The sequence below is a fragment of the Myxocyprinus asiaticus genome, chromosome 5 (genome assembly GCF_019703515.2).
Source record: "Myxocyprinus asiaticus isolate MX2 ecotype Aquarium Trade chromosome 5, UBuf_Myxa_2, whole genome shotgun sequence".
Lineage (NCBI taxonomy): Eukaryota > Metazoa > Chordata > Actinopteri > Cypriniformes > Catostomidae > Myxocyprinus > Myxocyprinus asiaticus.
This window is the reverse complement of record NC_059348.1, coordinates 48238216-48264448: the sequence shown is the minus strand read 5'-3', so window position 1 is coordinate 48264448 and position 26233 is coordinate 48238216. Positions and strand designations below refer to the sequence as shown.

Sequence of the window (26233 nt, the reverse complement as noted above, 5' to 3'; positions counted from 1 at the left end):
TTAATCCATAGGGTTTAATATGACGTCGGCCCACCCTTTGCAGCTATAACAGCTTCAACTATTCTGGGAAGGCTTTCCACAAGGTTTAGGAGTGTGTTTATGGGAATTTTTGACCATACTTCCAGAAGCGCATTTGTGAGGTCAGACACTGATGTTGGACGAGAAGGCCTGGCTCACAGTCTTCGCTCAAATTCATCCCAAAGGTGCTCTATTGGGTTGAGGTCAGGACTCTGTGCAGGCCAGTCAAGTTCTTCCACACCAAACTCGCTCACCCATGTCTTTATGGACCTTGCTTTGTGCACTGGTGTGCAGTCATGTTGGAACAGGAAGGGGCCATCCACAAACTGTTCCCACAAAGTTGGGAGCATGGAATTGTCCAAAATCTCTTGGTATGCTGAAGCATTCAGAGTTCCTTTCACTGGAACTAAGGGGCCAAGCCCAGCTCCTGAAAAACAACCCCACACCATAATCCCTCCTCCACCAAACTTCACAGTTGGCACAATGCAGTCAGACAAGTACCGTTCTCCTGGCAACCGCCAAACCCAGACTCGTCCATCAGATTGCCAGATGGAGAAGCGTGATTCGTCACTCCAGAGAACGCATCTCCACTGCTCTAGAGTCCAGTGGCGGCGTGCTTTACACCACTGCATCCGATGCTTTGCATTGCACTTGGTGATGTATGGCTTGGATGCAGCTGCTCGGCCATGGAAACCCATTCCATGAAGCTCTCTACACACTGTTCTTGAGCTAATCTGAAGGCCACATGAACTTTGGAGGTCTGTAGCGATTGACTCTGCAGAAAGTTGGCGACCTCTGCGCACTATGCGCCTCAGCATCCGCTGACCCCGCTCTGTCATTTTACGTGGCCTACCACTTCGTGGCTGAGTTGCTGTCATTCCCAATCGCTTCCACTTTGTTATAATACCACTGACAGTTGACTGTGGAATATTTAGTAGCGAGGAAATTTCACGACTGGACTTGTTGCACAGGTGGCATCCTATCACAGTACCACGCTGGAATTCACTGAGCTCCTGAGAGCGGCCCATTCTTTCACAAATGTTTGTAGAAGCAGTCTGCATGCCTAGGTGCTTCATTTTATACACCTGTGGCCATGGAAGTGATTGGAACACCTGAATTCAATTATTTGGATGGGTGAGCGAATACTTTTGGCAATATAGTGTATATATATATATATATATATATATATATATATATATATATATATATATATATATATATATATATATATAGTAACACTTGTATTACAGACCCACCTTCATATACACACTTATTCCAGTATTAATATCTCGCTTTGTAGCTCAGCTGATAGAGCGTTGGACTTTGGACTCCTCGAGTGCGGTTCGAGTCCTGCCAAAGATGCACAAAAGTAAAAGTGTCATAGAAGTGGCACAAAATGATGTGGTTGCTTCAGAAAATGTGCTTTTCATTACGAACTGGCATTTTAAAACTCTATCGGTTAGGGTTAGGTGTTGGTTAGGGTAAGGATGTCTGTTTTGTTAAACTCTCATTTATCTTTTAGAACACTATTGGTTAGGTTTAAGGTAAAGTTTAAGGTTAGGGAGGTACGTTTTACTCATTAAAACTTCTATCTAAAATTCACCTTAAAAACCTTGTCTGATTACAACCTCATTTAGTTATGTTTTCACGCCCCACGCTGGACATTTCACTGGGAAACTGCAGCCAAGTGTGTTAGGAAGCACGTAATTTCAGTTTTGCAAAAATGTTGCAATGCTCACGTAATTTCATGAGATCAGGCTGGTGTCATGGCTCTTTTAAAAAAGTAATTAATTTATGAGACCAGACATTGGATGCCACAAACTCGCAACAAAGTTCAACAGGTTTTCTACCGTGCACATTAATACAATCTTTTCTTTATTCTTTCAATATCCAACACAAAAAGACACAAAATATTCATCCAAATCAAAACTTAGTGTGAGAACAACTATGTGAGAACTATAAAATATACCCGGCAGCTCCTTCATCTCTCCCCCTTCGTGTTCCAGCCTCTCACAGACTAATCCAGGGGATCAAGAGGTGAAATTAAACCATTATGGCAGAGGGCTGGAAGCAGCTTTCATTAAGGGAGTAATAAATGAGAGTCTTTGTTTCTCAGGCTCCTAAAAACTCAAACCCTTCTTTCATTCATCCAGATCTTTACGGCCTCTCCATCCTCAACTCAAACACAGATGTGGACTCGGGTTTCACCTCTGTTTGCAGAAGCAGAAAGGGGGAAAAAATGAAAAGAAAACCCTGAAAAAAAAAAAAAAAACAGATGACCAACAAACTGAACAACTGCATCTATTTAACAGGGTATATACAGCAAGCGAGCAAGAGGGAACCAATTATTAGCTGCGCTCTGGGCAGGAAACAGAACTCTCTATTGCTGCCTGCACTGCCTCAAGTTTGAATTAAAATGGCTCTCTCCCTACAAAACAACACAAAACAAACAAAAAAATGACAGTGCAGGGTAAAAAGACAACAGTAGCCTAATTTCCATCCACTTTTCATGCTATTTTGTTATTGACAAAGTGAAAATTCATAAAAAAATGTTTGGGAAATTTGCCTTCTGCCCGTTTCCATTCAAATGGCCTTTTATCGATAAAAAATGGTGTGCGTGATGACGTCATGCCTAAAAAAACACTTTGTTTATTGCAAAAGAAATCTGCCCTTAAGCTGTTTCCATACAGAAATGTGTGTTTATTGCTAATTGTGTACCTTTCGCATCCCAGATGTCCCTAATTTTTTTCCTCCGAAGTTTTGGTAAAATGGGGAGAGTATTGAGACAATTCATTGAAATTAGACAGCTTACTGTCATTTTAATTTCACAAATAAATACAATCAGAAGACAAGGAATTGCAATCAAAAGGGAGCAGTTGCCCTTCTGATAGGACTGTAATATCGGTCCTGATGTTGCGCCTAACGCAGGTTGCCACCGGTTCTGACCCGCAAGTGAATCATCATGGCCCTGTTCAAGCTGGCAACCTGCACCAAGTAGTGGGGGAAACTTTCGGACTTAGTATAAGGACCATCCATCGATGTGTATATGCTGTGTGCACAGCTGTTAAAGAAAAATGTATGTGGTGTAATATCAGGGTTTACATATATGATTCCTGATATTCAATATTATTTTGAACAATCATCTGATCTAAAGCATCGCCATCACAACTGCATTATGTCCCGAATATTTGTCCAGCAACTTTAAATAACCAGCTGAACTTGATTGTCATCTAAAATTAATTTTAGTGTCACAATGCAATTTAAATTTTCTGAAGAAGCTCAGCAAATGCAATCCGAGGTAAAGAGGGTTAGATTTAAAATATTTAAAAGTTTTAAAATGTTCAAAAGCTAGTTTTCTGAAAGTGAACTCAGCATTGGAAAAATGTTCTGATAGTTTATAGTCTTGAAAAAAGTGTAGAGCATTCTGAGAATGTCATTCAGCCAACTTTTTTCGTCTACAGGGTAAGGCTAATTTAAGTTTGTGTAAAGAAAAGGCATATACAGGTCTAAAAATATTCTTTTTATCATTTGGTAATTCATTATTTTATTTAATGCTTTATTCATTTGGTAATTTATTTAATATAATACAGGGAATTTTGCCGGCAATTTTTCAAAAATATAAACAATAATTTTATAGAATTGGGCTATATGTTAGTGTTCCAAAAAGCACACTGAAGCTTTTCTCCTAGTATTGTGTATTTATTTTTAATTTAAAACATCTTTATGCACTTTATGCAATTTTTTTATTTTTTATTGTGGGCTAATTCCATGACTGCCATCTATTATTTCGAATGGTGTGAAAAAGCAACATTAATAAATAAACGGATGGCTACTGCGATTAAATTAATCACAAACATTGGCCATTCATTTGTTCTCTGTGCACTTGCCGATGTGCATGATACGAGATATTTGTGTTGGCACTCTTGGAAGTGTCATGTTTACAGCATCAGATCTGTACTGTGCCATTAAGATCAATCCATAATCACGTACAATAAACTGGCTTTCAAGGGTGTATACCATCGCCATGATTAACACAGGCTAACAATTGGAGTAAATTATGTCATGTGACACTACATTTTTGCGTTAATGCCAATTTTCTCGACAAAAAGTTTTTCTAAACCAGTTTTTCGCGACATTTGAAGTATCGACATAGCGTTCATGTGCTAGAATTAAACAGAAAAATGTTATGTCGACACTTGTGAAATATTAGCGTTAATTTGCGTTTCTTTATTTTGATGCGCTAAAACTTTTTCGCAAAAAATCCTTGGATGGAAACGTAGTTATTGAGAGAAAACAGTCCCAGTCAAAACAGACTGTGCATTGAAAGCAGGCTTTTGTGCAGTGGTAAAAGGAGTTTGGGAGTTCAAAGGAATAGTTTTGCAAAAGATAAAAGTTCTGTCCTCATTTACTCACCATCATGTCATATAAAATGCATATGACTTTCTTTATTCCATATAACAACTAAGGAGGTGTTAGGCAGAATGTTCCCACTGCTTTTTTCAATACAATGACAGTAAATAGAGACGGACATGGTAAAACTCACTAAAATGACAACAAACACTACATATTCCATGTAAACTAAATATTCCAAGACTATCTTTTATTCATAATATTATTTATTCACACACACACATTATATATATATATATATATATATATATATATATATGCACACTACCGGTCAAAAGTTTTGAAACACTTGACTGAAATGTTTCTCATGATCTTAAAAATATTTTGATCTGAAGGCGTATGCTTAAATGTTTGAAATGAGTTTTGTAGACAAAAATATAATTGTGCCACCATATTAATTTTTTTCATTATAAAACTAAAATTTAATAAAAAAAAAAAAAGGTTTTTGAAATGTATGACTTGGACCAAATAATAAAGAAAAGCAGCCAATAAATGCCCAACATAGATGGGAACTCCTTCAATACTGTTTAAAAAGCATCCCAGGGTGATACCTCAAGAAGTTGGTTGAGAAAATGTCAAGAGTACATGTCTGCAAATTCTATGCAAAGGGTGACTACTTTGAAGATGCTAAAATATAACACAGTTTTGATTTATTTTGGATTTTGTTTAGTCACAACATAATTCCCATAGTTCCATTTATGTTATTCCATGGTTTTAATGACTTTACTATTATTCTAAATGTGAAAAAATAAAAAAATTATAATAAAGAATGAGTAAGTGTTTCAAAACTTTTGACAGGTAATCTATATATATATATATATATATATATATATATATATATATATATATATATATATATATATATAAGATGCGAAGCGGAGGGTGGTTGCCTCTGCGAAGTGCATTTAAAATTGTTTAATACACACCTAGCCATGGATTATCCTGCTTATATTATGGTGATTTGCCAGAATTGATTAGTTACTGGAAGAATAAAAAAAATAAAGGTTAATTTTATCTAAGGGCCATTAGATCTACAGCTCCGGCCTGTTCTAAATCAGACACAGAGAAAAAGTAGTGTGAAAACTGTGAATTTAAATGCACAATCCAGAAATAATATTATCCACAGAATGTAGAGGGGTTGGCACTCCAGAGAAAATGTATTATTCAATTTTTATTCATTGTCATTTTCACATTAATGTGGAAAAAAATGATGTTACAAACGTGGCAGTGACAGTAAAAGTGGCACTTACTGTATGATAAGGGGGAAACCATTCAAAACACTCTGGAACCTGCAGATTTTGACCTCTGAGACATCAGTATGGTATCCATCAAGGCTGCACAATTGACTGAATTAATTAAATTGGAATTTGTCCTTGCATGGTAGCTCTTCACCGCAAAATGCTGCCTATATTTTGTAAACAAACAGCGCTTCTCATTCAGCGTTTGAGTCAGAGATGTGTGAGTGCAAGGAGGCCTCTAGTGACTATAGGCGGCACTTCAGCACAGCAACATAATATACACAACACATTACAGTTTAAATTGTCTTTCAACGCCTTGCTGGACAGCGAAAGACGCATTTAATAGGTTCTGATTTCAATCTCTCACCCTCCGTGCAAAACAAGCTGAATTCCATTATGTTAGCTATGCTGATGAAAGTGGTTAGATTGTTGAATTGAATGTTTTCAATTTTTATAGTTCACTCTGCTTGCTCTGTAATGTTATGTTGCAATGGTTACAAACAGTGCATTAATATCGAATGGTGATTAAAACTGACCTGAACTACCAGTGCATTCAACTGTTTGAACTGCACACATTCCAGGCAATCAGAATAGAGTATTAGAACAGACCATGGTATAAATATACAGTATGTACATATATGTATATACAGTATCTCAATAATTAATACACTCTGCCACAACCTCTCCTCTAGGAACATTAGGACTATCTCATATCTGCTGACTGGGTCACTTACCCAATGCCCTGTGTGCTATCTGACCACTCTCTCACAGAGAGAGAAATGGAGAGAGAGAGAAATTGTGTATGAGCTCTTTTCTGCTGATTGCACTTACACATATTCACACTGTCCCCTACCAGGTGACTTTTAAATCATCTGATAAAATGTTTTTTGGAGGGAGGGGGTGGTATTGCGGGGGCCATAACTCCAAGCAGACAGCCCAGCCCTGCACCCACAAGAAGGGGCTGATTTTAGAAACCAAATTTTTCAGAGTACAGTGCTGCAAAATTTTTTGACCTGTTCTGATGGAGTTGCTCTGCTTTCTGTTGTTCAGAATCATTTTAGTAATTTAACCCAATGTACTGATGGTTTGCCTCTTAATCAACATAGGCCTAAGTCAACACCTCAGAAGAATACACAAAGTATAAATGTCACTGCATAGATAACATAAAAAGAGACGTGGGCTTGTACCATCTTTGTTACCAAATACATGCCACTGAAGTTTATTTTTCAGTACAATAACATGAGTAAGTGAAATGTGGCTTGAGTGTCCAAATGCCACTTTACAATTCCAGTCACCATTCACAATCTCTGCTATAAATGTGTACGAACACACAATACAATGGCTTGGTTTAACAAGGCCATTTCAGACCTCGTTTACCACTCTAGTGATGCTGAAAAACCACAGAGCGTGAAGTGAGACTGATAGCGGTCTGAGACTGGAAAAATCAGAGCCCATGAAAGACAAGAAACCAACAGGGCTTTGAGGTCTGATGGTACCAGCGAGATCCCACACACACACACACACCAATCGACACACAAACATGCACCCCATCGACCATCTGGCTGCTGTGTCTCGTGAGTACCAACAATTCTATAGACCAGATAGGGTTTCAGTTTTCTGCATCACCCAGATGCTTCAGAACCAATTTATCAGAGCCCAAAACTGCAGCAGTGTGTGTGTACATATGCAGATATATAGGTCAAAACACCTGGATGCTTCAATTTGATTTATAACAACCCACACTACCCTTTTGAAAACACCATCATAGTCGATCACATACGTTTTGTTTTGGATGTTAGTGTGCTTTTGTTCCCCACCAGATATCTAACCATACTTAACCTTCTTTAGACTTCCTTGAGTAACTAGCTTTACCAGAAAGACCATCTTGGTCAACCATGACCAGCCTGTTACTTTACAAGTAACAAGTACGCTGACTCACAAGCTAAACCAGCACCAAACCAGCACTAACAAGCATAAACTTACTTGAACCAACATGAATTTTCATCTTAACCAGAACCAAACCAGACCTTACCAACTTAAACCAAGATAAATTATCAGCTATATCAACACCAAACCAGCACTAACATGCCTGAACCAGCAATAACCAGAATAAACCGACCTGAACCAACTTGCATTTTCAGTTAAACCAGCTCCAAGCCAGCACCAACTAGCATAAACCAGCCTGAGACAACATGAATTATTAGCTAAACCAGCACCAAGCAACATACTGTAAACCAACCTGGATCAATTTGAATTCTCAGCTAAACTAGCACCAAACCAGCACACCAGCATAAACCAGCCTGAATCAATGTTAATTTTCAGATAAAACAGCACCAACTAGCATAAACCAGCCTGATACAGCATACATTCTCAACTAAACCAGCACAAACTAACATAAACCAACCTAGACCAATTTGAATTCTCAGCTAAACCAGCACCAAACCAGCATAAACCAACCTAGACCAATTTTAATTATCAGCTAAACCAGCAACAAATCAGCACCAACTAGCATAAAACAGTGTGAAACAACATAAAGTCTCAGCTAAACCAGCACCAAATAAGCTCAAACTAACTTAAAATAGCCTGAAACAACATAAAAACTCACCTAAATCAGCACAAACCAAGATAAACTAACATGGACCAACTTGAATTCTCAGCTAAACCAGCAACCAAACCAGCACTAACCAGCATAAACCAAACAGAATCAACACAAATTCTCTGCTAAACCAGCACCAAACCAGCACCAACTAGCATAAACTAGCTTGAACCAACATGAAAACTCAGCTAAACCAGCACTAACCAACATAAACCAGCATGGACCAATTTGAATATATCAGCTAAATTAGCAACAAAACCAGCACTAACCAGCATAAAACCAACCAGAACCAACACAAATTCTCAGCTAAACCAACAACAACTAGCATAAATCAGCTTGAATCAACATAAATTCTCAGCTAAACCAGAAACAAATCAGCACCGACTAGCATAAACCAGCCTGAACCAACATAAACCAGCATGGACCAATTTGAATTCTCAGCTAAAACTGTAACAAACCAACACTAACCAGTATCTAAACCATCCTGAATCAACCAATTCTCAGTTCTGAACCAATTCTCTAAAAATCAGCATCAAACCAGCACCAACATGAATTTCCAGCAAACCAGCCTGGTCCAGCAAAAACTAAGCTGGTCTTTTCAGCAAGGTATGTAAAGTGCTGTGTGTTTTCAAATTCACCCTATAATTTCCCAGTCTATTCTGATTTGCTTTTCCGATGCTGCTTGAATACTCCAGTTGGCTACACCTTGTGAACTGCATGAGATTTCAAAAGTCAAAAGAGCTGCTCAACATTTAAAAGTCATGACAGTCGATGCACACACATACAATAAAAAGTAAAAAGCTGTTTATTTAACAAATTGTCATGAGGTCAGCACCATCCACAAAACCATGGTGACCCATTGACCCTCACATTAATCTTTAATAGCGATTCGAATCTGTGTGTGTGTGTGCGTATCTTCAGTTATTCTTTGGAAAAGATTTCAGACTAGAGGAACTCTTTAAAAAACAAACAAAACAAAAAAAAAAAAAAACACTTTTATCTTCCCTCATCCCTCTTATTTTCAGCAAGCATTCATTTAGAAAGAGAAGAGCAATCTCATTTACAGGTAAATTAGTGGTTTTCGTTCGCTGCTCTGTGCCCCACAGACACTGCTGACAGCGAGATGGAAGATAAAGGAAACATGAAAATGTCCTTTAACCCCACGGTGCGCAAAGATGACTCAGTCAAGTAATGATGAAGAGTTTTACAATAAACCCTAGCAGAACCACCTCTCTCGCTCTGAGTGTGTGTGTGTGTGTGTGTGTGTGTGTGTGTGTGTGTGTGTGTGCAAAATATTGCATTTATTACATTGCTCTCTGGAGAGCTAGATTTTAATTGGTCAATTTCTGTATTCTGCAGTCACATATGTTCCTGCAAAAACTGTTAAGCTGTATAGACCTAACTGACTGTTGTCCCAGGCAAATGATTTCCTACAGAGTTGTACTATTGTCATGTCTCTTATATCACTATGATGTCTCTTTTTCTAAAGAGGATGAAAAAGGACCTGACCTAAGAGACAAACCAAAAAAACAAATGGAGTCAGAGAATTAAAGAACATGGGTCATCCTAAATCTCAGCCAGCCTGGCAGGGGAACCGAGGGATAGGATGAATCTGCATGTCATGGTCAAGTAGAAAAAAAAAGAGAAAAGTCAGTAGGATGAGTGTGGTCAGCATCTGTAGCTCATTATTCACATCAGCTGCAGTAATTTCCATCACTTACACACACGTCTCATAGTCCTATCCACCCTTAAACAAATTATGGGCCCGCCATGTGTATTTAGCTGACTGTGTGATAGAGATGGATTGAAAAAAAAAAAGTGTGAATAAACCTCCACACAGACACAGGAACACCCATGAATGTCTGAATGTGTTGTAACTAGGGCTGCCAAGTGATTTAAATAATCGATCAGGGTGCCTACACACTAGAATTAACGACGAGTCAGAGAAAACTGCAAATGATGTGTCAGAAGGATGTACACGAAAAACAACGGATTGTGAATGTAATGTTTCACCATGCAACTGAAAATTTAGAAAATGTCCACTTTGCTGCAATGCAATCTGACGTAGACATCTGTTAACCACTGAGAACTTCAGAGAGGTTGGTGCAATTGTGCTTTTGGAAAAATCTATTTTCTCTACACCCACTTAATTTCATACTTTGTAACGTAGCATTTCACGACTTTATGGCATTTTACATGACTTTTTTGATGCACATTTATATTTCTATAGGAATATATTTGGGAAATATGTTTCCACCATACTTTGTGCGCATGTTTTCTTACCGAATAAAAAATGTATCCACGTCAAGTGAGCGTATACGGTTTGTGTGTGCATTATGGAGATTTTATTTGCATACTTGTGTTTCCATCTAGATTTTTTTAATGCAATATCACAAAATTCACACAAAAATATGTAGATACATAGATGCTACCCACAGCTAAAGGAATGGCTCTGACTGCTGAGTTTGTGCTTATTTAGACAACCTGCTTTTTCATTATTGAACTGTAGGACATTATATGAATTCACAACTAGATCAATAAAAATATCAGTCCAGGGATAGAATGTATTGATACAGTACAGTGAGAAAAAGTATCAAAATTTTAAAATTGAAGATTCTGTCGGCACAGCACTAGATCCCATTAGTCTTTTAGAGGACATGGCAGAAAACAGTGGTTTTTATGTCAAATTTGTAAAAATTACTTGACTGTTTTAAACATCTAATCAAGCTCAAAAGTCCTCAGGAATGTGTTAAAAAAAATAAATCTCAAAGCGTGTTAACTTTGGCAGATGTAGTTGTAACAGATTAATAATCTTTTGTTGATTTGGACAAGGCAGGTGAGTTGAGTTGAGTTGAGGTCAGCTCAGCACAAAAATGGTAGTGATGTCTCCCTGCAGAGAGTGGAGATAAACCCCGCTGCTTTGTCTTCGACAGAACAACAGTGTCAGTCAGGATGTTGGCTCAGTCTGTTGTGAGGTCATTTGATAAAGCAGACTTGGGCTTCAGCTGGATCAGAGGACAGATTTTATGTGGTTTGTAGTGAGGTGGCTTTAGATAGGGCTTGTTTATTGGGGCCAGTCATGTGGGAACAAAAGACTTCGGCCATGCACTTACCAACATGACTGCATTCAGACCTCTTTAACGGCGAGGGCTTGACTGACGGTTTGGATGTCTAAGTGTGTATGTGTGTGTTAGGAGGCTAGACTGTTTTCTATAACCTATTTGATGTTTCCACCGAAAGAAAAATCTCAAAATGACAGGCCAATCAGACCTGCACTTAAAATCCTGATTGAGCACTTAAACTTCCCCAAACACACATGAACAACAAAAGAGACATCACCACATATCAGTGATGAACGTTATGGCATTCTTCTTAATGATTTGAAACAGAACAGACAAATTTGAATATTTAATAACGTGTGCAATTTACCAAGAAACACATTTGTGACAATGTTGATTAACACAAATATAATTTCTCATCCTTACTTTTCTTTAAAAAAAGCAAGGTTACAGTGAGGCATTTACAAAGTAAATGGTTGAATGGGTTGGCCCCATTCACTTCCATTGTTAGTGCATTACTGCAACACAAATTTTTTAATTTTTTTTTTTATTTTTATTAATTTTTAATTTATTTAGGATAAATTTTACAGTATGTACATATAATTTTATTTTTTATTTTTTTTTGGTAATCAACACAAAAAAATTATGTTAATGACTGAGCTTAATTTGTATTGAACCTGGAATATTCATTTATTTTGCCAATTTTGGCCATTTTGGGATTACCTGCATTGGCTGATAACTGTGCCTGATTGGCTGAAAGTGTCAGTACAAAAATCTAACGACGGATTTGTCTATGGATACGCTTTTCGATTTTAAAATAGGTTAGTTAATTTTGAGTAAATATTGTATAAACTAATTAAATTGGTACATACAGGCACATCTCAATAAATTAGAATGTCATGGAAAAGTTCATTTATTTCAGTAATTCAACTCAAACTGTGAAACTCGTGTATTAAATAAATTCAATGCACACAGACTGAAGTAGTTTAAGTCTTTGGTTCTTTTAATTGTGATGATTTTGGCTCACATTTAACAAAAAACCACCAATTCACTATCTCAAAAAATTAGAATACATCATAAAACATTTTTAGTGAATTGTTGGCCTTCTGGAAAGTATGTTCATTTACTGTATATGTACTCAATACTTGGTAGGGGCTCCTTTTGCTTTAATTACTGCCTCAATTCGGCGTGGCATGGAGGTGATCAGTTTGTGGCACTGCTGAGGTGGTATGGAAGCCCAGGTTTCTTTGACAGTGGCCTCCAGCTCATCTGCATTTTTTGGTCTCTTGTTTTTCATTTTCCTCTTGACAATACCCCATAGATTCTCTAAGGGGTTCAGGTCTGGTGAGTTTGCTGGCCAGTCAAGCACACCAACACCATTGGTGTCATTTAACTAACTTTTGGTGCTTTTGGCAGTGTGGGCAGGTGCCAAATCCTGCTGGAAAATGAAATCAGCATCTTTAAAAAGCTGGTCAGCAGAAGGAAGCATGAAGTGCTCCAAAATTTCTTGGTAAACGGGTGCAGTGACTTTGGTTTTCAAAGAACACAATGGACCAACACCAGCAGATGACATTGCACCCCAAATCATCACAGACTGTGGAAACTTAACACTGGACTTCAAGCAACTTGAGCTATGAGCTTCTCCATCCTTCCTCCAGACTCTAGGACCTTGGTTTCCAAATGAAATACAAAACTTGCTCTCATCTGAAAAGAGGACTTTGGACCACTGGGCAACAGTCCAGTTCTTCTTCTCCTTAGCCCAGGTAAGACGCCTCTGACGTTGTCTGTGGTTCAGGAGTGGCTTAACAAGAGGAATACGACAACTGTAGCCAAATTCCTTGACACATCTGTGTGTGGTGGCTCTTGATGCCTTGACCCCAGCCTCAGTCCATTCCTTGTGAAGTTCACCCAAATTCTTGAATCGATTTTTCTTGACAATCCTCATAAGGCTGCGGTTCTCTCGGTTGGTTGTGCATCTTTTTCTTCCACACTTTTTCCTTCCACTCAACTTTCTGTTAACAGCACTCTGTGAACAGCCAGCTTCTTTGGCGATGAATGTTTGTGGCTTACCCTCCTTGTGAAGGGTGTCAATGATTGTCTTCTGGACAACTGTCAGATCAGCAGTCTTCCCCATGATTGTGTAGCCTAGTGAACCAAACTGAGAGACCATTTTGAAGGCTCAGGAAACCTTTGCAGGTGTTTTGAGTTGATTAGCTGATTGGCATGTCACCATATTCTAATTTTTTGAGTTAGTGAATTGGTGGGTTTTTGTTAAATGTGAGCCAAAATCATCACAATTAAAAGAACCAAAGACTTAAACTACTTCAGTCTGTGTGCACTGAATTTATTTAATACACGAGTTTCACAATTTGAGTTGAATTACTGAAATAAATGAACTTTTCCACAACATTCTAATTTATTGAGATGCACCTGTATATGGCTGACTCTTCAACTTCAGGCATTTTCATGTCTAAAAGCGTTTGATTTTTCAGAATCAGAACCAGAATCAGAATGAGCTTTATTGCCAAGTATGCTTACACACACAAGAATTTGTCATGTTTTGTTCAAACAGTTTTTTTTTTTTTTTTTTTTATGTTTTTAAATTGAAGTTTAATTAAAAATGAATTGGAAACATTTTAATAAGTCTTCATCATTTATTATTGGTGCTTTACAAATGCCTTTTATACATGCTGTAGAGTTTACTCTATTAGCCTTGTCCCAGACCCAGACTTTCAAAACTATGGAAATCCATTATAAAATGACAAATTATTAAAAGTTGAAAATCTAAACACAGAGAGAAATGCATAAAACCATTTCAAGATAAATATCACTTGTGAGCAGAGAATTTTTACTGGGCATCATTTCCAAATAAGCTGTAATTTTGACAAATTCTGCAGAAAAGTGTGAAAATATCCTTTAATTATGTGTATTTAGGATGTATACAAAAATCAGCCATTTTATTTAAAAAAACAGAAGTGTTAAAAATGTAATTTCCACCACACAATGGAATTTATTGATCACAATATGGAATTTGAGCTGTGGTGATAAAGAACACAGAGGTGGGAATTCATGACATTCCGAAAAAACAAATCTTTTTTTTTTTTGACAATTATCTCCTATGGTGCCTGTACATACACTATTGAACATTGATAGAAGACACATTTAAAAAATTCGTGTGTGAAAAATGTTTAATGAAACTTTATTTTCTAAAAGTTCACAGTGCAAAAAGTGCCCAGACTTTTTACAAACACACATATCTGCATTGTTTCAGTAACTCTGGTCTCCAAGTACTGGTCAGTGACATCAGATGCTATAGGTTGCCTCCTGATCTCGCTGTACCAGAAACCTCATTTGCCATAAGAAACAGCGCTGTTCTTTAAACCACAGACTAAAAAACTGTTGGTATCACCATCTAATAATAACTCACCTAGTATGATTTATGCTTTAATAGTGTTTCACAAGCGCTGTACCATATGTGTGCATTCATATTTCATCAGATTTATGGTGTTATTAGGAACTGCTGGTGCACTGTACTTTAAGCCCACTGATGCCTAGAAATCAAAGCGGAGTCACTCCAATTCCCACTAACCCAGATGGTCCCCAAGACCCTTGTCTTCCTCACAATTACACTCACTTGGTCTCTCTCTCTCTCTCACACATACATACACACACATGCACACACACACACTCTCTCTTTTCCTCCCCCATCCCTATCTCCCTCTATCTTGTACGCCCACTCTCTCGCTTTCTCTGAAGCACACATGGCTTTGACACACTGTTTGTGGTCACTGGACTGCTTTGGCAATTAGGAGCCATAATCTGATCTCTGACTGATATAGGCTCAAGGAGTGAATAATGCACACAAATCTACCACAGCAAACATGTTTTAAACCACAAAGGCCAATTCCCTTTTTAATTAGTCAGTAAAGAGATCACCAACCTGGTTCCCTCCATCTGCCGCCTTCAACCGAATTTCCAGCGAACCTGCATGTGACGAGGAGGAGGGCGTGGCCAGGCCAGCGCTGAATCAGCTGATCAGCGGGAGAGCGAGATAAAGGGGAGCTGGAGGCGCGTTCGAGAGAGAGAGACGCACGCAGCCGCGCTGCATGTGTGTCTGTGTTCGTTTAAGTTTTATGTTGTTTTAAGTTCATTCTATCATTAAACCTTTATGTTGACTGTTCAGCCGGTTCCTGCCTCCTCCTGGCCGGACCTTGAACTGTTACACTGCAGTAAAAAAACTCTCCTAAATGAATTTAAAAGACACTATTGTTCATTCAGTCTGACTGAAATCAGAATGAGACACATAAGGGCTAGTGCAGACATAATTAAGCACTGATTGTCTACGTTACATTTACATTCCATTTATGCATCTGGCAAACGATTTTATCCAAAGTGACTTACAATGCATTCGAGCATTTATCAGTGCATGCATTTCATAGGAATCGAATTCTGGACTGGTTTATTTTATGATGGAAAAAAGTGCAAACACTTAAGGAAAATGCAGTCATAACTGTGCAGAAATGAAAAATGTTTTACTGTAGTTACCGAGCAACACAGGGCTGCAAATCAAACTGCGTGTTAACTAATCACATTGCAAAGCATAAACCTCTGTGTCAATGCATTTATGCATTTTGGCAGACACTTTTATCCAAAATGACTTACAGTGTATTTTCAGCATATACATTCTTTCAGTTTGTGTGTTACCTGGGAATGGACCCCAAGATTTTGAAGTTGCTAGCACAATGCTCTACCAGTTGAGCTACAGAAACCCATATGTATGTGTGACTGTGAATGCATACTTGTATCACAGCGTTTTCAGACAGGGAGAGAGGTGAGGTTATGGAGAGAATTGGACAGGCATTGGGGATGGAGACAATTAGAGAATCCCTTCATGTTGGCCATGATCATTACAGATCTGGAGACAGATCTCACACACACACACACACACACACACACACAAACACGGCATCCCTAACTGTAGGTCTGATTTCTGGCGAGGATGCAACAACCAGTCATCCACCATCTGTCAAATGCCAGACAAGGAGAAAGATTTTTCTCTCTGTGTGTGTTTCTCGCTGCTTTTCTACATTCAGTTTTCAGAATAAATCATATACTAACGTGACCTGAATACAGGATGGGACCAGTCCCCACCAGTGATTTGTATTCCCAAAGCATAAATAAAGTGTTTAAATGCCTCCAACACACCCATTCTCAACATTTAGATTAGAAGTCAGTCATTATGGCTTTTTTCAAAATTGTTTATTCTTAAATTATTACTATTATTACTTATTATTATTTACTCCCCCAATCCTAAATACTGTATGGGGTTACATCTTTGTCTCTAACATTCTAGTTTTATTTGTATTATTATATTTAAAAATCTTCGACTCTTTCAGCACCTAAAGTGCATTATTAAAAAAAATAAAAAATAAATAAATAAATAAAAAAAAGTATGATCAGTTCATTTTTAGAGCCCCAAATCATGCCAACCAAAGGTTACCTGGTTCCAATTCCAACATTACCAGGAAATACTCCTTATTAGACAGCAAGTATTAGCAAAGATGTGAATAAAATAGAATGTTTACGATTTTTAGATCATCCTCAGTAAACGCGTAAAGGTTACTAAGTATCATTTACGCACGTGCAAAGAAATTGCGCTCATAAAATCGCGTTCATTCCAAAACATTCAGAACCAAGACGAACCCAGTGAAAGAGAACAACGGAGCCACTATAGAAACTGCTTCCCAACTCCATTTGATGCCAAATATTGTTTCGTACTCAATTTACTCCGCGAATAAATTCCAGAGCAATTTTCCATTACGAGACATTATCGGTCAAAATCCAAAGCGCTCAACGAGACAACTTAAAGCGCGCGGCGCGCGTGATACACTCCATTGAGCGCGTCAAAGAGGCATCACAGGTTAAAGATGAAATCCACATATTTACCTTCCATCCCGAAAACCGCCGTAACCACGCACAAAAGCTGTATTAATCCCACAATCATGGTAGGCATTTGCCGCTGCCGCGTTGTCCTTCCTTTATTTTGGAAAACCGAGCGGCGTGGCGTGCGCGTAAAATCCGTCACTTATCACTTGTCACACGGGGGGTGATATTCCAGTGGGCGAGCGGCATAGAGTCTCATCGCAGACAGTAGTAAAGAGTGAGTGGATGCTGCCACGGACGCGGAGCGCAGAGAGGAGAGAGAGTAGCTGAGAGTGATGGACCCCCACAAACCCCCTTTAAAATGTTTGGACCAATCATAGAATCTAAACCGAAAACCGCCAACCAATCGCAGATGGTCTCTCCTTCCAGCGTGCCTTGTTATTCAAAACAAAAACTTTTTCAGTGGCCTGTTTCAGGCGAGTAAATGTGCTCGGCTAGAAGAGAACGAGCGCCCTCTGCTGGCCAAAAAAACCTCAAGCTTAAAGCATCTATCGAAAGAGATGCGCGCTGGTTTGTGCCTTTCTTATCTGATGATGACTAATAATTTCAGAATAAGTGCTTGGCGTGAAACTTTATAAAAATGACATAGTATGTGTTGCGCTCGTTACAGGAATGTCATGGGTTATAAATCAAATTGTTCATTGTCTCTAATTATCTGAGCGCGGTGTAATACTACAGTAGATGATGGGGATGTAGAAAAACGATGTAGAACTGACATAAAACGGGGAGCATTTCATCATCATATGAGATTTATCCCCAAAGGTAAACTGCAATTACGAATTAAGCAATCTGAAAAGCGAAAGTGGCATTCAAATAGAAGAGCGATAAGAATACAGACACAGAGATGTTGAGAGAGAGAGAGACTGTTGATACAGTTGCACTGGGACAAGTGAAAAGGATAGATATATATATATATATATATATATATATATATATATATATATATATATATATATATATATATATATATATATATATATTATTTTCCTTTAAACCAAAATGAAACTTTGTCGTATTAAATCACACAATAAAAATTGGGAACCATGCAATTGTTATCTTAAGGAGTTATTTCTACTTGATCTAACACTTAACATGTCTAAAAACACTAAAATAATAATAATAATAATAATAATAATAATAATAATAATAATAATAATAATTGTTGGTGTGACCTAATGCATTCAGAGATGTTAAAAAATATTTTTGACTTGAATAACAGTTAATTTAGGAGTTACCACATGAAGCAATTATTTATTTATTTATTTATTTTTATTTTTTTTTTGCATGAGGCTCTTTTGATTTTATTTTCTCCCTAAACACTAAACAGCAACAAAAAGTACCACAGCACTTGTCACCTGTCTGTCACTATACACTGCAATTTTTTTCCCCCTGATCATTGAGATCATTGCATTGCAGATCATTGAGATCATTGCATTGCAGATCATTGCAAATGTTCTTAATGTCAAAAGTCTGATTTTGAGATACTTTATTCTAATATATATATTTTTAAAGTTGCCCCTGAAACTATAGCATTTATTTGGAGTTGATTAAATAATATATATATATATATATATATATATATAATTATTATTATTATTATTTTAAACAAAACAACCTTCCGTTATTATTTCTTTTTACAAAAAAAAAAAAAAAAAATCATAATAATAATAAAGAAAAAAAAAATATGTTGCTCCATCAAAATTCAAGATAATGATAAAAGCCTAATATGTTAAGATCATATAAAATAATAATAATAATAATAATAAAGTAATGTTTATAATATTATATTCTTTGGCTATTATTTTGGATGCTTTAAGGTTCCATGCTTTGGTTGTTTTTGAAGTTGCAAAATACTGTAAATATGGTTAAATCAACAAAAAAAAAAAAAAAAAAAAACTCTTAAGTTATGCCTGTAGTAGCCAACTCCTTATCAGCTGACTATAGTAGCTCCAAATCTATAAAGCTGTAATAATAAATAATTGAATAACATAGAACCGATATCTAACCACACACACACTTACACCATCGGATATGCGTATGTCTGCAACCACCCTTTACCAGTTGCATTGCCTCGCAGTCAGAGGAAGTGTATAATAACTGTACCCCTGTTTTCACATTTTGAAATGTATCTGCGTTAATTGGAGCTTTCCTCATTAGCACAAAGAGCTCAATAAGGCGAGGATGTGAATTAGTTCGGGCTGGCTGTGCGCAGTGGGGCACTGCTGGGGAACTGCTGTTCTCGAGTACCGACTTCACAAGAGTGCGCAAGGCAAGAACAAAACGGACCTGTCGGGTGCGCACACACACATACAAAATGCACCTTTTCCAGCGCCAGCAGAGCTGTAGTGAAAATTGTGTGCACATGCTTAAGCTGTCATTATCTTCATAAGGGCAGGAGGAAGACATTTGCATTCAAATTGGACTCTAATTGCCCTGCAAAGTCAGGGAAATTTTATAATCATATCTGCAAACATCATCGACTTTTCGTCAGTATTTTCTTCCTGGTTCTCCTATTTTTCGCTTTTATTTCTTAGGCCATGTTCAGAATACTATTGTACTGCTTACTGCATATTGTGGGTACTGTCCGCTATAAAAAAAAAAAAAAAAAAAATTAAAAGAAAGAAAAAAAAAGTGTGTGTGTAACATTAGGCCTTCTCATTATGCAACGATAAACCATTTCAAAGTTCTATGCTACATTGTTAACACATTACCTCATTACATACATGTTTAATTCAGCAGGTGACATCCAGTAATCATCTCAGACATAAAAAAAAGTTTTCTTGCAATTTTTTTATCCAATTTTGTGAGAGAATATTGTAAAACCCAATTCCAAAAAAGATGGGACAATATGGAAAATGCTAATAAAAACCAAAAGGAGTGATCTGTAAATTCTATTCACCCTGTGCTAAAATGAAAGCACTACAACCTTGTGATTTTTTTTATAGTAGGCTATGACTGCAAATAAATCAGATGATTGCAGCCCACTCCAAAAAAGTTGGGACAGTTGAGTGTTTACCAATGTGTTATATCAACATTTCTTGTAATAACACTTAAGCATCTCAGCAAGTTTGTTAAGTTTAGCAAGCAGAATTTCCCCCCATTTATCTATTATGCAGGTCTTCAATTATGCAATTGTATGGGGCCTTATGGTATTGCCGTATTTTGCAATTCATAATGCGGCACACATTCTCAATTGGAGACAGGTCAGGACTGCAGGCAGGCCAATCTTGCACCCGCACTCTCTGCTTACACAGCCATGCACTTGCAATCTGATTCCAGACAGTATCAACATGGAAAAGATTGCATCTGCATGGCATATATGTTGCTCTAAAATGTGTGCATATCTTTCTGCATTAATGGTTCCCTCAAAGATGTGCAAGTTATGTCCGATGACATTTAGCCTAGAGAAGTCGGCGGCATTTGTTGATGTACAGTATGGCTTCTGCTTTGCATAGTAAAGCCTTAACTTGCATCTGTGGATGCAGCGGCGGATGGTGTTGACTGAAAAAAGGTTTACCGAAGTATTCCCAAGCCCCTGTCATGATATCCATTGCAGATGCAAGACGATTTTTTTAGACCGTGACATCTGAGGGATCTGAAATCACACATGTTCAGAAGTGGTTTTCAGCATGGCCTTTATGCACAGAGATTTGACAAGATTCCTTAAATCTTTTAAATATTTTGTGCTCTGTTGACGGTGTAATGCCCAAAATCCTTCCAATTTATCTTTTGGGAGCGTTGTTCTTAAAGCAGTAGATTATTTGCTCATGCATCTTTTGGCAAATTTGCAGGTCTCAACCCATCCTTGTTCATGAAGGATTAGGCTTTTTATAATATATATATATATATATATATATATATATATATATATATATATATATATATATATATATATATATATAATATAACATGATTGCCTTACCTGTTTAACATCTCCTGTTTCACATCACATTAATATTTCAACACGCCAGACTGTTCTTAGCCTAGTGCTTTCAATAAAGCACAGGGTGAATAGGATTTACAAATTATATTTTGTTTCATTAGCATTTTCCATACTTGGAGTTGGGGTTGTAATTCTGTTAGATCAGATAATGAGTCAATAATTCAATGTTAAAAATAATGGTTCACATCTGTTGCAGTTCTGTTGTCATAAATGGAATGTAAAGTTGAGCACATTGCATTATAGTATGCAATATTCCATTTATACTTTGGCATATGTAGATGGTCATCCAAAATGACATACTGCACACTGAGCACAGAATGCATACTGCAGAAGCAGTAAAAGTAGTCATGCTATTCCAAACACAGCCCATTCCATGTTTGATATAGCATACTACTATACTACTCATACTATTTTACAAGTATGCAGTATAAATTAACAATGCAAAATAAACATTTCTGAATTCTCATCTGAACTCCTTTTTCAGTAAACATGTAACATAGTGAGGTCTTGTGACTACAATGTAGTATCCTACCATTTTAAACATTTATAGTTGCAGTATGTTAGAATTCTACTTACACTATTTTAAGTATGCAGTATGTACACTGTCCAAAGCAACATCAACCATGATAATCTATTTCTTGACTCATAATTTGATCAGATTTCACACAAAATTAAAAAAAAATTAAAAATTAATTTAAACATTTATTCGAGACAACAGCTGAACTCTAGGGATGGGCGATATCACTTATTTTCTTCTCAATCCAATACCAATAATTTCAAGTCCAATATCATTGATACTGATACCAATACCGATACTTCTATTAAACTGATTTTTTTTCTTTTTTTTTTTTGATTTCTTGGGATTTAATGGGTAATTTAAGTTAACATAATTCAAGTCATGTTTTGTTTTGATTTACATTTGTGAGCCTAAAAAGAAAATTATTAGACATTTTTTTTTTTTTACCCTTACTACAATATTACTTTAGTAAAACCATGGTTAACTATTTTATTTAATTATTTATTAACAACAATTACCCACAAAATCATTATAAAAAATGTCATCTTCAGATATGTTGTTATGAAGCTGTTTCTCTGATTTTCTATCATTACCTCTACAAGGCACTGATCCCTCTTGTTTGAGGGATCACAAGCACTTGTCTGCTTGTGTCTTTCAGCATGCATGTTAAGATGAGCAGAGGAAGAAATAGTTCCCATCCTGCAGAAGTATTTGCTAATAAAGCCAAATTCTTTTTATTTCACTTTGAATCTTATGATTTATTCTTCATGTTCATGGTAACCAAATTATAATATCCCTAGTCTAAAAAAAATAAATAAATTTTAGAATCTATATTTTTGTGTGAGGATCGATACTTAAGGATCGATCCGCCGATCCCTACTGAACTCCTTTTGATTTAAACAAGCAATGTAGTGAGGTCATGTGACAACAATCTTTTTTAAACATTTATTGTTGTATACTGCATATTGTTTCACACACTATTTTTTAAAGGCAGTATACAGTGTATACAGAGCAGTTTGCAGTACACTCGTATTCCATTTCTAACATATTCTTAGGCCATGTCCACATTCATACGTTTTTAGTTGAAAAAGCATTGATTTTGCTATGTTTACACCTCTCATCCATATTTGAATGGCATCAATGTCTCTCTTTGAGGTGTGCTGAAACAGATGGTGTAGACAAAAAGTCCTCCCCCAGGGACAGACAGTAGACAGGAGGGGCCTGTAGACCAGCTCTGCTGTATCCACTTTTACAGTTATCAATAGACGAGGCACTTCCACCTGCCGCCCCTCTTTTCCAGTTCAGCTCATCTGCATCCTATCAGACTCATTTGGCATTGGTCGCCCTGCACCTGATAGCACTCAAAGAGCATCCACTACTGCCATTGGGCTCTCTTTTCCCTCTACACACACACACACACACACACACACACACACACACAAACACACTGCTCTCTGGCTCCTGTCTTTACTTGGTTCCTTCCCTAATATTGAAGAGGAAATTCAATCATGCTCCAATAATCTCCTCGAGGCCCACAGCCTGACCAATATATGGCAACATGACCATCACACAACAGTATTGCATTACAACATAGAGCATGCTGTTTGCCCCACTACAATAACAGCAGAACATGGAGAAATGTTGCTGTATACTGACAGACTATTGACTATGCCTGGCAAATTACAGCTACAGTCTGCATATGCTGTAACATCAGCAAAGGTCCAGAAACACACTTCTGAGGCTGAAAACTCAGCTGTGTGTTCAAAAAACACGTGAGGAATCATTATGGGATGTGTAAATGGGAACATACAGTATGCTGAAAACATGTACACTATGGCTATGTTAACATTAACATATTATCACACTATTCATACTATTCCCACAATATATACTTAATATAAAATTCGATGGAGCATTACCTTAAAAAAAAACTCATCTGTTTGGAAGAACATTTAACTTGCTAGCACCACAAAGTGGACATTTCACCTCAGAAGTGCAACGATACTTAAATCAGGGCCGTTTCTAGGCATAGGTGAACAAAGTGGTCACCTAGGAAGCCACCAAGGAAGACCCCCCCCCCCCCCTCTCATATCTCTCCCATATCCATAACCCCCCAGGTTCCAGGTTCTGATGGCACAGGTTATCTAATGCTTGATGACATGTAGCTATGTTGCTATTTAAAAAAAAGAAAATACCAATAACTAGCTAAAACCCATTACATATTAGCAAATGTAGAGCTTTCTGTTGTATACTTCAACATTCACTGGGTAGGGGAGTGGAATTTCTGCTTTCTCTAATGGGCTTGACAAGTTGACTATTAAAGATCAGAAGTTCTGCAACCCCTAATGGCAAGTAATAATAAAACAGCAGTACAAACTTACAGCTGCTCTACGGAGCGTTGTGCTCTCTAGTGACATATGTGGTTGAAACTTAAAATTGCAAGCAATTTAAAATTAAAACATTTAAAAATTAAACATTACTTGCATTGATAAAGATAAACAACACTCGTATTTACATATTTGAAATGAATGAATTAATTAATTTTACACTTAATAGCGCTTTTTTGACACTACACTCAAAGCGCATTTACATTGATAACAAACCACCACCAGTTACCAGTATATTTTAATATGATCATTCAAGTGTTTCATCTACTAACACACAAGTATTTTTCGATTCATACGAGCATGATAACCAATATAAGCTTCAACAACCCTACCAGACAATATATCCAAGCATTACAGCAAGTAAAGAACTTCACCAAATAGTTAACAGACATACATCCATCAAGACTGCAGCGATGCTGTCCTGAACTGTGTGACAGTGAATGAGTGAACTGAACAGCGTAGTTTCCCCAGCCTGAACACGTGACAGCTGGTAGACTACTTCTTTTCTGTGTTTACGGACATGAAGTAATGAGGTAAGAATGAATGACATAAGCCTGTGATTTTGCACCAAATCTGACCCAATAGCTTAAAATTCAAATAAGTTTGTAGGCCTACCCTAGTGAATTGGGGTGAGGTAAGTACATTGATTTGAACACTATTTTTTAAAGTGTTCAAACAATAATAACATTTTGTTATTTTTTTTAACCAAAAAATCTTCCATAGTGCAGATAATCAAATACACAATTAGTGCTATCAGTGCTTAAATGGAGTTTCATCAACAAGAGTAAGATCCATGCATGTTACTTAATAAAATTAAAATTTCAATACCCTTTTTTTAAAAACATTTTTTTTATTAATACTTTTTTTTAATGATTCTTGTATGAAGAGAGAGAGAGAGAGAGAGAGAGAGAGAGAGAGAGAGAGAAAAAAAAGAATTAAAGTATATTATTTCCCCCTCCCCAACCCCACCATTTCCTTCAACATATATCCCTGTGGTCAAAGCCTAAATTACACAATGCACACATACATATACACAAACAAACAAAAACAAAAAAATATTTGAGAAAATCCACAAATATAAAAATCAACAAGCAAAGAGAAAAGAAAGAATTCCACAAAGAACAGAATCCACAATTACTACCACAATTATGTCTCGCTCCACATGGTCCTCACTGAGAGTTCTCCAGAAAGGACAAATACATGTCCCATTTTTTACCATATGCATTGAATCTTCCAAGCTGGTTATATGACATCTTTTCAAATGCCGCCACCCTGCCAATTCTCCGTCTGGTTCTCGCCTCCTCCTTTCCCTTTTACCCTGTTACGTTGGTGCCGAAGCCCAGGAAGGAGGAGGGATGAACCGAACAAAGCATAAAAGTAATATTTAATTAAACAAAAAAACACAAACATAACCACAAACACATACAAGGCAGCTGCCTGTAGCTCTCTCTCTCCCGAACTGCCGCTAATAATACACTGATGCTTATTGCCCCTTTCCAAAGGCCGTGAACACCATACAGGGGGTGTCTGCAGCTTTAGGGGGCGGTGTACTACCCCCCAAAATAGTACAAAGTAGATGGCGCAACTGTAAATAACTGAAAAATTGAGACCAAGAAATTCAAAATTAATGGATTATATTTTCAAATTATCTCAAAGCTCTGTTTTCATAAAGGTCACCAAGTGTAGCAACACCCCTCTCCATCCATTCTTTACAGAAAAAGGATAATTTGTTGATACACAATTTGGGGTTTAGCCATATGCTTGAGGAAACATTTAGTTAAAAATAAAAATTGAAAATATGGGAAATCTTTGTCCAAACTGAATGTAAGTGTGAAATAATGGGATGCATTTTTACTTCTCTAGGCAGTTTGATAGAAAGACTTTGCAATGGTGAGATTGGGACAAGGACCACTTGTTCAATGTAGTACCAGGGAGGGGCTCTCTCGGGTGGAAGAGACCAATGGGCCAGGTGTCTGAGACTAAAAGAATAGTAATTAAACAAAATTTTGGGGAGGCCTAAACCTCCTTTGTCAATTGGTCTATGTAACTTACTGAAATGCAATAGAGGTCGTTTACCATTCCAAATACAAAACTTAGATATTCTATCAAATTGTTTAAAATA

The 26233-nt window shown here is 37.1% G+C and overlaps 1 protein-coding gene across 1 annotated transcript in view; it reads right to left on the bottom strand.

Annotated features, from left to right (window-relative positions):
• Nucleotides 1-17480, bottom strand: part of LOC127441099 (ephrin type-B receptor 1-B-like) — a 421097-nt gene extending 403617 nt beyond the window's left edge. Inside the window, exon 1 of the mRNA XM_051698281.1 lies at nt 17268-17480. Within this exon, the coding sequence (XP_051554241.1) occupies nt 17268-17334 (67 nt within the window). The 5' untranslated portion in view covers nt 17335-17480. The remainder of the gene's footprint in view (nt 1-17267) is intronic.
• Between the last annotated feature and the right edge of the window lie 8753 nt (nt 17481-26233).